Below are 14081 nucleotides of genomic sequence, written 5' to 3'. Positions count from 1 at the left end.
CAGAACACCTTCAGACAAAACCCAGGGACTGAAATGCTTGAAACGACTGACGGTTAAATACCTTGTCAAAAACAATGACAACAAAATGACCTGGTACTACCTAGAAGCAAAAAGGTTCAATGATTTGTATACAAAATTAGGCGTTTTGACAAGTTCCCCAAGTGGTATTCCTATCTCTAATGAAACTTGTTTATCACCTGGTTAGTATAAGGCCTACAATTTTTAGTTTTTTTACAGAACATAAAGAAAGAAGCAGATAGAAAACATACAAAGAAGAAGAAATTAAAAGAGCAAGTGTTTGAACAAAGATGTGTCAGAACATGTGAGTTTTAATATCCTTGGATAAAGAACTTATTCTGGAAAACATGATGTAATAGAATAATAAACGTCTTGTTTTAAAACCGGAACAGTATCAATTTGTTTTTGCAAAGTACCAACACAACAGTTGATTAAACACCACAAAATAAGAACCAGTGTAGGTAGAAGCAGTGCAGTTAAAATGCATATTGCATGTTGGGCCAGAGAATACCTTGAGCTCCCATTTAGACTACGGGCATTAGCAGATTGGTTTGGATTTATCAGATAATCAGTCTAGGCCTAGGCCGAGGAAGAAGTAGCCCAATTCACAAGCAAGGTTCCAACGCAATGCCAAATTACTCTATGACCGTTCATTAGCGGCAGTCTGCTGACCTCCTACTCAGCCACTGACTAAACTCAGGCTTTACATTTCAATGGACGAGGGAAAGAACTTACATTTGTATAAATTGGAGGGAGACGTGCACTGATTTGTGGATACTGGAAATGCAGCTGTTTGCATGCAGCTGGCTCTTGAAAAAGATTTGAGGACAGAAGTCTGGCCTTGGAGAAGCCCATTGTTGCTGGGATTGAGCTCAGCCTGTCATGATGGATGTGCTATGATTCTTCTAGTGGGGGGGCACTTCCTTGAAAGCTTTTTTATCTCAAGCGATTTAATATCCTGTTCCATGCTGCAGTTGGTTTTTTAATAACTGGCCAAGATCGCTGCTAGACACAGCTTTCTCTGGGGAGGATAAAGCATCCCTCTATTTGTTATGTCTTGATTACGGACGTCAGGGCCGCTGACTGAAATCTGATGTACAGACAGATTCCTGAGAGACGTGTCCGTAGTTTTAAGCGTCTTTGCCTTTGTCAAATAAAATAAAATAACTTAGGAAGACTTTCACATATAGTACCTGCCATGTGTATTTGTATAAAGGGAACCTGATTTTCCAAAGCAGATAAACAGTTGCACTTGACTTTGCATAGTAATTTAAGCAGCTTAAAAAAATGAACTCAGAGCTGGTTGAACCAAACAAATAAGCATCTTAAAGCATAAGAACATACTTGGTATAAATACAAAAAGTTTGTTTTACTTTTATTATTGCTTGGGATTTCACCATGTTCCACTTTACCTACTGCAAGTGTAACTATAAACTGCCACAGTTAAAGGCATTAACTAAATTAATAAAATCTAGAAAATAACAGTTTGACTTTCCACTGCATTTTGTGTAAATCTGTCCTCTGGTGTAGATCCTCAAGATTATCCAGTAAGTATTTAAACAGCAATTTTACACTGGAATTTAAGACAAGGGCAATAATTAATGGTTTTCAAAGCGGTCTTGTCCCCTGAAAAAATCATTTAGAGCACAGACTATTAGTAATACAGACTTTTAATGAGATGCAGATAATCCGTGTACCACATTGATAACATTATCATGGGTCTTAAAGATAATTAAACTAATGTAGATTAGTCTGGCAGGTCTTATCGAGGCAGGAAACACAGAAAGCAAAAGCATAAAAGGACTGCTTTCCAACTGAAAGTGTTTGTTTATGATAGCCATTGGTGCCCTATTGTGAAATGTGTTCTAATCTAATGAATGTGTTAAATAAACACTTTCTGGAATGCAGACCTCCTCGCAGGGTTTACTTTAAAGCAGTGCCCCTGAAAAAAAACTTGAGAGCTCTTGCTAATTTCATAATTGGAAATGATTTTACAACCACAGTTTTCTGGGAGTAAATGTTTTCAGATTTCCCTCCGATTTCAAATACAGATGTGTTCCCTTCGTACTAACGGTCTACTATCATCTGTTTCATATCTCTCACATTCAAACACATACATTCATATTGATTTCCAAAAGACTGCACCATTTAAAATGCATTCATTAGACTTCTGTAGTTATAACCTACAACATTACTCTGAATAATGCTTTCTGTCATTGCAATGCATTTGAAAGCTTTTCAATAACTTTGAGAAGACCTCAAAATTAACAATCTGTTACAAATCAAAGTTCCGCATTAAAGACCAAATGAAGGAGTGTCGAAACCACAGCAAAAGGCAATTTCCCACGTGCTTGGGAATTCACCATCACTGAACAGTGCGGAGCTGCTCAGGTCCATTTTTTGGTCATGAGATCATAAAATAAATGTCTCCCACTCTATCGAAAGATAAGTTAACAATTAACCTGAAGTTATGTGTAATGACCTTATGGCAGCCTTTACAAGACACCACAATGGTGTTACAGTCTTCATCTCAAGAAGAGCTGTGCACTTGTGTTTAAAATGAAAACCACAGTTCAAGAAGATTCTCAGTTTTCCAATCCTGATGTCACTCTTCAGGGAACGGTCATGGATTTGCTTATGTGTTATGGCATTCATGGTTACATGGAACAATTACCTGTTAATCACTTCCATAACATACATGTGGATTTTGAATTCACTGCTGATTAAGTTAGACTTTCTACTTCCATTACATCTCATTTGCTTCTGAGTTCTTAGGGGGACTGCAGCGAAATCCTTGATAACATATAGGAAGATATTAGAATGGTTGCTTCTCGTTGATTGACTGAAGGATCAAATAAATGTCAAACACTGCTTGAAAGCTTTTATGGTCTAGTCTAGCTAACTCTGAAGATATTAGCAAGGTTAGAATATTGAGAGAACTATTTCACATTTGGTACAGGGCATCATTGCATTTACTGTGCGATTTCTGAAGCCGTCTTTGTGCTTTCAGAAGACATCCCCATGGGCGACTTGAGCTGGGGCCTGAGGGTTCATGAATGTGAACAAGTCTGTCCCGTAACACTGACGGCTCTTCTGAACGAGAGAGACGAGACACTGTTCCCAGGAGTGGCATGTCTAGTAGCTGCCACTAGACATTCCTACACAAAGAGAGGCTCACACAGCTGCTCAGACCGCTGACGTCAGTGAGGTGAGCCAACTGAATTTCTGAGAGACTTCCAGGAGCTCGGAGATGTTTACTCTCGGTTTATTTGTGCAGCAATCAGCCCAGCCTGTCTCATGTAATGAAGGAGCCCTGCCTAAGATGTTGATCAGCAGGGGTGGCAATTTTAAAAACTGGAGTGGAATTGACATTATTAATGTAAGTTAGCTTGGACTGTGATATTGTGAGGGGCCTAAAACACAATTACAGAGTTCTCTTCCAATAAAAGGAATTTTGATTCTTGTCTTCTAAACCGCTAATGGGACCTTTTTGGGGACTTACATATATTTTAACTTTAACTTAAAAGCTGTGTATTATCTGGTGGCATTTTAACGAGTCATTTTAATGGAAAGCAATAAATGCCTGGTCAGCGATTTGCAATGCTAATTACAGCTTTTAGGGCAGCAGAAATCTAAATTTAGAAGTAGGTTACATATACCATATATATTCATTATCTCGTATGGGGAGAAAAAATGAACAAACATACTTCAGCCAGGAATTTTGCATGTTCAGCTTTGTGCTAACCACGCTTTTTAATTATTATTATTATTATTATTATTATTATTATTATTATTATTATTAGATTTTAGAATGTGACAACTAGCAGATGCATTAAGGGAATACAAAAAAATGTGGAAGGAAATTGTAATGGATGGAAAACATATTACATATACATATATATATATACACTCACCTAAAGGATTATTAGGAACACCTGTTCAATTTCTAATTAATGCAATTATCTAACCAACCAATCACATGGCAGTTGCTTCAATGCATTTAGGGGTGTGGTCCTGGTCAAGACAATCTCCTGAACTCCAAACTGAATGTCTGAATGGGAAAGAAAGGTGATTTAAGCAATTTTGAGCGTGGCATGGTTGTTGGTGCCAGACGGGCCGGTCTGAGTATTTCACAATCTGCTCAGTTACTGGGATTTTCACGCACAACCATTTCTAGGGTTTACAAAGAATGGTGTGAAAAGGGAAAAACATCCAGTATGCGGCAGTCCTGTGGGCGAAAATGCCTTGTTGATGCTAGAGGTCATAGGAGAATGGGCCGACTGATTCAAGCTGATAGAAGAGCAACTTTGACTGAAATAAGCACTCGTTACAACCGAGGTATGCAGCAAAGCATTTGTGAAGCCACAACACGTACAACCTTGAGGCGGATGGGCTACAACAGCAGAAGACCCCACCGGGTACCACTCATCTCCACTACAAATAGGAAAAAGAGGCTACAATTTGCACAAGCTCACCAAAATTGGACAGTTGAAGACTGGAAAAATGTTGCCTGGTCTGATGAGTCTCGATTTCTGTTGAGACATTCAGATGGTAGAGTCAGAATTTGGTGTAAACAGAATTAGAACATGGATCCTTCATGCCTTGTTACCACTGTGCAGGCTGGTGGTGGTGGTGTAATGGTGTGGGGGATGTTTTCTTGGCACACTTTTGGCCCCTTAGTGCCAATTGGGCATCGTTTAAATGCCACGGCCTACCTGAGCATTGTTTCTGACCATGTCCATCCCTTTATGACCACCATGTACCCATCCTCTGATGGCTACTTCCAGCAGGATAATGCACCATGTCACAAAGGTCGAATCATTTCAAATTGGTTTCTTGAACATGACAATGAGTTCACTGTACTAAACTGGCCCCCACAGTCACCAGATCTCAACCCAATAGAGCATCTTTGGGATGTGGTGGAACGGGAGCTTCGTGCCCTGGATGTGCATCCCACAAATCTCCATCAACTGCAAGATGCTATCCTATCAATATGGGCCAACATTTCTAAAGAATGCTTTCAGCACCTTGTTGAATCAATGCCACGTAGAATTAAGGCAATTCTGAAGGCGAAAGGGGGTCAAACACAGTATTAGTATGGTGTTCCTAATAATCCTTTAGGTGAGTGTATATATATATATATATATATATCTTTATTAACATCACAGCTTTATACAATTGGATGCAGTTTCACTTGAATGGCAATATAAAAAAATAAGCAGAGAGAAGGAGAATATCCAAACGAACCACAAAACCAGGAATGGGCCAAGACCCCTCGAGATCCAACTCAGAAATGCAGCCTTTCATGGGCAACACCATGGAGGCCAAGTCAACAGTTCAGTGTCTGGCTTACAAATAAAAAGCAACCTTATTTCAGATCATAGACGACTCACCGTGCTCTACACACCAGCAACGCCCTGCATTGTCTCGATATCCACAGAAACAATCCTGGCACTTTTTGCAATACTCCACCAAAAAAGAAAAGATAGCAAACTCCAAGTTGTTAGTCCAATCTTATGTAAATGTTATGATAAGTCAGGTATTTAAGTTGCGTGTGTAATTTCATCTGACAGAACAGATTATTGTGTTATACATGCACACAGTAAAACTTAATAGGTCTGTTGGGTTTATTTCAAAGGATTTCTGCCAGGTGGCAACTGAGATGAACCATCCAGCTCAATAAACTTCTAAACATCCAAGCTTTAGCTATAGGAAAAAATATATATAAACCGAGACTAACAAATATTATAAGCTGATTACTATGCCTTCTCTGTTGGGTGCTATTCTTTCCATTTATAACTCAGAGATTGACTAGCAATAGTCTAGGACTGCTCTGCCGAAAATAACATCAAGTAGTTCACTTGAGCTAATCTGGGTCTGGAAAACCAGCCCTCAATCGGCTAAAAGATCCCATTGCCTTCAAGAAAAGAACCCTTTTTTTTCTGGTAATAGTGGTTTCTGAATTAAATAAATACAATGAGGACACTTTAGCTTTTCACCAAAACTCGTGACAGACTGATCTATTATGGGAAGTGGAATCCCAGTATGGAATCCTATAAGGTTGTAAAATTCAATATCGGTTTAATGCAGCACAAGGGAGGTGTACAGTTTAGACAAATGCTATACAATTACCAAAGCTCCGCAAGGGCTGGAATTCTTTCTACATTATACCAAAAAATGAAATGTGGGGGACAGGCCAGAGGATTTGGCTCACAAATGAGAATGGCTCTCACAGATGATCCATTTGGCTGTAATGGGGCTTTGCTGGGTTTCTGTGACATCTGAATTCCAAATTGCAGTGAGAAAAATATAAAATATAAAATATAAACCTATAAATCCCTGTGTAACCTATACCACGTATGCTAGGTTTATTTAAATATGAGTCCTCTCGGGAGCGTGCAAATGTATTCACGCAGGCTCCCGGGCTAGCAGACGGTCTGATTTAGTGAGGAGCAGATACACAAACAAGACCCGGTGTTCTGGAGAGGATTTGAGTCAAAGGGGAGGGGGTAGGGGGGCGAGCGTCTGATTTTGTGGTTGTCGAGACTGGTTTCTGGGTTTCTAGAGGAAACTCACAACATCTGGAAGTCTTCTGTTAATTTAAGACGCACGGAAGCTCGGGATTCTGGCTTCTGTTCAAACAGGACTGCTTGATAACACACACGGCATCTTGGATTATCTATTGCATGATATGTAGTGCTGCATGAATGTGAAGGTAGAACAAAGTGCACCTTTTTTTCACCGTAACTCTTATTATTAATCCCTGCTTGTTTCAGGCTTACAGTAGCGGGTGCTGTGTTTTAACAAAGGGGTTCCCACAGGAAAAATGGCGTTCGTGGTAATTGACACACAATACCGATTATGCAATGTTACTGAAAGAGCATGCGAAGATCAACCTGGTTTTAGCACTTCTGTGTTCCCTGTAATGAGGATGCAGGTTCACACTTGGGACAACTCATCAGCATGCAGTGAATCACGGAATCAGAAAGCTGGTGCACAAATTACATCAAAACCCCTATTGTGTAATACAAGGAAGGGGTTAGTCAGAGTAAACCACAGAATAAACACTCCAGAAAAGTCTCAGAGGAAAAGCACTGTGTGTGTGAATTAATCCCTGCTTAGGTTTTAGGTCATTCATATTAACATATGTGGAAATTGCAAAAAACAGTAATGGCTTCCACCTTCACACAGAGGTGTATGCTGTTATCACAATCCCTTAAAGGGAATACGGGTCAACCAAAGTTTTCAGGTGGATGAATCCTTAAAATCAACCTGCACTGCACATGTATGATAATGTAACAAAGACTAGCCCCACTCCCCTTTTATATCATATCTTGTTCCTCAGTAAACTGACGTACAACTAAAACAACAGCGTAAGATTCATTGATAAGAATTTGAAATGTCTGTGAGGTTTCTATAAAGAACCGACAAACAAAAAACTCCATCAGTTGGACAGATGGTCTTAAAAATAAATAAAACAGCAGACAACAAAAACAGAGAAATACCTAGACATGCAGTAATTTCACACTGTGTGGGAGGAGTTGGGGCTACAAATACTGTAAACTGACTCAGCTGAGCACTGGTAATGTCTGCCTGCAGCTCTGGAGTGGGAAAATTGTGTGCTTCCCTGGCCAAGCCCACTGAATACAGGAAATCTGGAGAGGATAGACAATGACACAGAGATTAGTAATAGTGTTTGTCTTCCACTGAAACAAAAAAGACTACAAAAGTGTAACACTCCAATCCATGTTAAAAAAAAAGCAAATAAATCCAACGTAAAGCCAAACATTAAAATAAAGGTGCCACCCCTGACAAATTCTTAGCCCAGGTATTAATACCTCCCACAATGCAAATCTCTTGAAAGTAAAAAAACATATTCTCTAGTTATCTAGCTTGAGGGTGTGTGACTTAATCTTGTGTACCATGTCTATTTTGCAAATCCACTAAACCTAGTTGTTAGAGCTTTCTACACCTTTGCCTATGCTATACGTCACAGTTGTCTGACGAGAATTTTAAATAACTGTTCCCAGCGTGAGTCAGGACAATTTCAACACTGGGATGTGTGAGGTAGGAGGCACAACTTTCAGACAGGTCGGGTGCGATCAAAAGCCTAATGTTAGAGGACACAGACGCACAGTTTTTACTTTTGGACAGTGTCTGTTGTGTGAGCTGGTCAGTTGATCTCTCTTTTGTGATCATTTAATTCTATAAATCCTGAACTGCAACTGTCAACCGAGCATTGACACTCCTCTGGGCTTTGAATTTTCCCCCCCGCCACCAACAGCAGAACAAGCCTGATCACGCTGAAGTGATGTTTTCGTCTACTGCAAATATTAGCACTACTTCCTGACTGTACTCTGCTGTGATTTACCTGTGGGTGTGAGAGAACAGAAAGACAGGAAGACTGTAGGGAGTCGGCTGTCCTCAGGTAAGAGATAAAAGGATTTTTTCTTTTCAGATACCATACTGAGAAATAAACTTAAAACAACAAATTCAGTAAAATAGGGAACTCGAGAACTAATTTACTTGGCCTTATACAGCAAAACACTCAATATAGGATTGTTCAGATCTAGTTAAGAAAAGTACAATTTCAGAAACCTGTGGAAACCTATGGAACATTTAATTTTTGGTTGTTACAAATGTGGTAGGAATCCTCCCAACTGAAAATTACATGTGTTAAAAGGAATGCTGTGTTTCAAACACTTGTTTTCTGACACACCAATCTCCTGCAGCTGAAAAGGCAGTGATAAAATGTTTATGGGGAGACGTTAAATTTAAAAATATATATTCTAAAGGTTTTACGACTGAACGTTTCAAATTATAAATAAGGAAACTTTGAAAGCAAACTTGCTAAAGCATATGGTCATTTAAAAAATATAATTAAAAATTCTTTAAAGTGGTTTGTGTTAAAGACCTGCAATAATGTACTAAGAATTGTTCAATACAGTAAAATTAGAAAAAAAAAAAAAAAAAAAAAAATCGTAAAGGCAGGTGTTCCTATTCAGACTCCTTTTACTCAAACTTATTACTTTTTACCATGGACAACTGGAATTAAATGTGGGCAAAGCAAGAAATGTAGTTTTTCACACGCTTTTAAATAATTAAACTGTCCATTTTCTCAAACATTTACATGAAGGTGAGAAAGTGAGGAACCAAGAGATTTTAATCTCTGCTCGACTCCAAACAAAATCAACAGCATTGATACTGTATGGACTAACTTCCGAGAATTTGATTGTTTGAGGAAGTTTTTCCAGTTGACAATGAATAGACGGAAACAGACTTAAATTCAATTTCACAGCAATTAACTCTGACTGTTTGGTTTCAGGCGATATATGGTGAACAGGCGAAACGAACTTATCTTGACGTGAGCAGCTACATTTTCATCCATCTAGAGTAAATGTCTGGTGACAGTCACAAAATCCTGTCTAATGGTTCTAACTTTAAACTGCTTATTTTTTAAATGTACACTTACAGTATCAGAGTAGTTTAAACTCCTTATAACCATAATTCAACATAATAGCACATACAGGGGTACATTGGTGGCATGTTTTAGCATAACAATTATATTCCTTCTTAGTTAGGGCATCTGTAGATTTATCAGTTACACCCCTTCCATTCTCTCTGATAAATGTGGTCGTGCGCATCACCTAGAGATTAGTGCCGAAGATATTTTAAACTGTAGTGTGTCTGTGCTATGAACTCACGCATTGTGTATTTTCATTACACAAGAGGAAGATTTCAAAGTATGTAAAGTGGAAATTACCAGCAAGAACTGTTTCATTAGCCAACCAGAACATGCAAGAAATAAATTACCAGCCAAATTCCAAGAAACAAGACACTTTGAAAGCTGCCTTGCATTTCACATTGCAAAATAAACCCCAGCTAGTCTGAACATTTTTTTCCCACCCCTTTTAGCCAGAAAGCTTCATAACAGAAATGTGGCCTTACCAGTCAGTACATGCCAGGTTACACAACACTGCACTAAACCTGTTCTTTGATTGTTATTCTGATATAAAAGTGAAAGGAACAATAAAAAAGGCTAGGCAATCATTTTTCTACTTAATAAAAGGTTTATAGGAAAAGGGAAATAAATCTCTCTCAATCTTCTGTATTTGTTTGAAGTTAAAACTACATTGTTGTACTCTAATGTGTATAGTGAGACTCTGTGTTGTCTTTGCTTGGATCGTATTTCCCTTGCAAATCAACTACAGTGGTTTTTACTAAAGTAAAGTTTTTGAAATGGCTTGTCCAATGAGATTGTGTGCTTGCTGAACATGAAGGCGGCACAATGCGATCTTTCCTAGTACTGGTCTGTAGAAGCACTTGAAAATGCCCTTTACCCTCAGTAAGATTTCAAGGCAGTAAGCAGAAGAAAGAAGGGATTATGTTTCGCAGTGGAGGACTAGGGATGGGCCACCTAATCTTATCCATGGCAAATCAAGCAAAAAACGGTCATACAGAAATGAGAGAAGGGGCGGGACAATAGGGCGCATTTATATTCAAAAGGTAAGCGGAAAAAAATGTAACACTAAGTTAATTTACTTTCAATGATGTACAATTGTAACAATATATCAAATTATTTAACATACAATTACCAATTTATAAAGCTGGGTTTTTAATCTAGGTAAAGTACCTCACTCAAGGGTACAACAACAATGTTCCCCACCTGGGACTGAACCCACAATGCTTTGCTCCAGAGACCAGAGCCCTGACCACTACTCCACACTGCTACCTTATATGTATATATTAGAAATAATTAGAAACAGAACAAATACAGATTTTTACATTTTCAATTCTATGTCTAAATAAAAAAAAGCCCAATGATGGCGAGTTACAATTTTAGCCCTATTAGCTATGAATTATTACAGTATTTTCGATCACAGGATGTCTAGTTTCTCGGCAATTCACTGAACTATTCTGAATACAGATCTGCCAGGCTCATGCTATTTGAGTCCATTGAAATTATACTTAACTACTTCTCCCTGATCTCTTTGGTGCATTTCCAGGCACAGTCAGGTCTGCCCAGTGCGTGCATGTATCACGTATGACTTGGATCCATGCTAAATAAGAATGTGTGTGTTTGTGTGTGTGTGTGTGTGTGTATATATACATATTAAAACATAATTAGGTTCACTTTAAAAGTTGCCTTGATGCACATTTGAATAACTCTTTTGGTCCAAATGATGAATAACTGTAATCAGTTGCAGTTTAAGAGAACAGGTGCATTTATTAAACACAGACTGGAGAACATTTTGTGTTTTCACACTGTTAAGGGACCATCAACAACAGCGAGGATATGCATCTGGTGTTGAATGCAGATGTTCTGTAACACCTTTTATTAAAAAAAGAGCTCACCGGGTCAAAATGAAACTATCAATGAGTAATAATGCTATTTTTGAAACTTAACCACAAGGTTGTTGCGTGCTTCTTCAGGTCGGCTCTGGCATGATTTTTTCCCCTTAAACAATTCCAACATGACCAATCAAACTAGGAACAAATTTACAATAAAAATGTAAAATAACTTAAATTCCTTAACTTTTACAAAATGTTCAGCAATTAACACATGATGTTGCCTCTCTCTCCCTCTCTCTAGAGAAGACTTTTACCCGTGTGATGGAACCAGAGTTTTAAGTTCGGTGTTGCTTGACATTTGCGCACTCAAATCCTACCTCGACTACAACCTCCAGCCAAGATGCCACTCAAGACCTCGCTGTACCTGAAGTCCGCCTCTGCCCGCTGGCCCAAGAAGCATAAGCGGAAGGAGGTCCTCTCTGTGAACATGATCAGCCTGCCCCTGGGCGACTTCAGACACCTCTCCCACATTGGTAGCGGGGACAGTGGGGAAACCTTTGGAGACCTCACCTTCCTCAAGAGGGGCCACAGCCTCCTCCTCAAGAGCTCCCAGAGTGAACAGAACTTGATTTTAGCTTGTGCCCCTCCACCCAAACCCCCTCGGCTCAACCCTGAGGAGATGCAGCCACAGGAAAGCAAAAACTGGGAACCCACCAGCCACAGGCGAAAGATCTCCTCCTCCATGCCAATGCTGGACAGCTTAGAATCAGACGACCTTCAACAGGAGGACCAGGGCGACACCATGGACAAGCTGAGCTTCAGCTCGGGCAGAGACTCGCAGGCTACAGTGTCTTACAAGGAGGAATCTCTGTCTCTAGAAGACGACTATGCCTTTTCTTTAGACCTGGACCTGGGCCCATCCATACTCGATGACGTCCTTAACGTGATGAACAAAAAACAGCAATAAGTCCTTCTCCCAAATTAAGAAGGATTTCATGGGGGGGAAATATTTGTATCCTGTTTCCAGAAATTATAGTTTAAAAACCCAAGTATCCTGTAAGATGACAAAAGCCAATTGAGGCTGGTGGGGGAACTGTGAGCACATAGCCTTGGATCTTAGTGAATGATTTGCTAGACACAGGTTAAATCAGTTGGGAAATTTACACAGGTCTGTTTTTGACAAAGGCCTTGTACAAGTAGCCTGAACGTAGATATTATCTGTGGCTCACTATTGGTACATTAGTTTGGAATGACTAATGAACTGCTGGTGTTGCATGCTTTTGACAGAAGGAAACTAAAGCTATTCCTGCCTAGTTAGCCTGATACTTTAGAGAAAATGTGAAGATAAAAACTGTAAAAGAGTACAAATGGCTGTTAGCACTGGCTTGTTATTACTGTATTACCAAGAAAAGCAGCCACTTTACTACTTAGTGGAGAGAAGCCCAAAATCTACAATGAGATGGACTATTTTCTTCAGTTTGTCTTGATTACATGCATTCTCTTCTATGGAAAAGAATGGAACACTGGAAATTAAATACTTCTATGGAACTACTTCTTCTATGGAACACTGGAAACTCCTGAATCTATTGTGAAAATAGTCCCATTGCTCTGTAAGCATTGAAACCAACACAACAAAAGGTAGAATCAATTGTAGTATTGTATTGTAAGTAGAAGCAATAGAAATAGAAATGGGTCTATTGTCTCCTGTGTCGAGCAGCTGGGGTGAATGGAGATATACTGGGGTCATAGTGACAAAGCATCCAGTCTTGGATCCCTATAGATCATCACTGACATGGAACAAACTGGACAGCCCCGTCTACTGGGTCTACATCTGCTGCAGTCAACACCCTGGTGCATCCCTGCCACTGGCAGAGGAAAACTATGCTAACAGGGAAATTGTAATTACCACTACTGGACATTTCAAAAGAAAATCAGAATAAAGCTGTAGTATTTTCCCACTTTTAAGATTTGCAACCCTACCTGTGAAACTTTAATGCTCTAAGTGAAGTATTGTAAATTGGAGTGTTTTGACGACTATAGCCAGCGACCAAGTATGATGATTCTTTTCCAGACACAACTATCTATTTATGGTTAAGCATGTATATGCAGGAATCTATGTGGTTGGGGGTTTAATATTTTTAATATCAATAAATTTATATTTTTGAAATAAAATTGTGATGGTCTCACTTAGGGGAGTAAAATGAAACAGTAAAGGGTAAAACTCGCTGTTCTCCTTTATAAATGATAAGAACATGCTTCTTCTGGCCCTCACCAATTTGTAAGCTCTGGAACTACCTTTAGATCATAATAACATACATATTAATTAGCAGGATCTCTTCATTTATTCATCTTCCCAGGCTGACAAGTGTTTTGAAAGATCTCTATGAGATGCCAGCATACTACAGTGTATTTTGTAATGAGAGACTTGCCATGACCTTCAACAGCTATGCAATTCACAAAACAACAAGGTGCTATAGTAACTGATTGTGTAAATTTAAACTTGCAAACCTCAATGCCTGTGCACATCTTAAACACATTTCTGTAATTTAGGACCTGAGGTACAATACAAGTTAGCAAATTATACTCAGAGATGCATTTTATTAGCACCACGGAATCCAAAATATTCACCCCATGACGTCTTGTAGTCCTTACTATATAGCAAGGAAAAGGGGCAATTTTCTACCCCCAGCACTTCCCTGTGGACCTCCTCACTAGCACTCCAGACCTGGCCTGACACCCTTATGCAATACCAGAGGAAAAGAAATAAACGG

At 39.2% G+C, this 14081-nt stretch overlaps 2 protein-coding genes across 3 annotated transcripts in view; one reads left to right on the top strand and one right to left on the bottom strand.

Annotated features, from left to right (window-relative positions):
* dnajc17 (DnaJ (Hsp40) homolog, subfamily C, member 17) overlaps positions 1-14081 on the bottom strand; it is a 62333-nt gene that overhangs the window by 9529 nt on the left and 38723 nt on the right. Inside the window, exon 11 of one of the 2 annotated variants that reach the window (XM_066694435.1) lies at positions 7572-7673. The exons of the other annotated variant lie outside the window; for it this stretch is intronic. Within the exon in view, the coding sequence (XP_066550532.1) occupies positions 7587-7673 (87 nt within the window). The 3' untranslated portion in view covers positions 7572-7586. Of the gene's footprint in view, positions 1-7571; positions 7674-14081 lie in introns of those variants that run through there. 2 annotated transcript variants of the gene reach the window in all.
* Positions 7998-13503, top strand: LOC136716980 (cdc42 effector protein 3). Its single transcript, XM_066694436.1, has 2 exons — positions 7998-8446; positions 11612-13503. The coding sequence occupies exon 2, from the start codon at positions 11711-11713 to the stop codon at positions 12275-12277; it is 567 nt and encodes a 188-aa protein (XP_066550533.1). The 5' UTR covers positions 7998-8446; positions 11612-11710; the 3' UTR covers positions 12278-13503.

This window comes from Amia ocellicauda, chromosome 21, assembly GCF_036373705.1.
Source record: "Amia ocellicauda isolate fAmiCal2 chromosome 21, fAmiCal2.hap1, whole genome shotgun sequence".
NCBI classification, from domain to species: Eukaryota; Metazoa; Chordata; class Actinopteri; order Amiiformes; family Amiidae; genus Amia; species Amia ocellicauda.
This window is presented reverse-complemented; position numbering and strand designations above follow the sequence as displayed.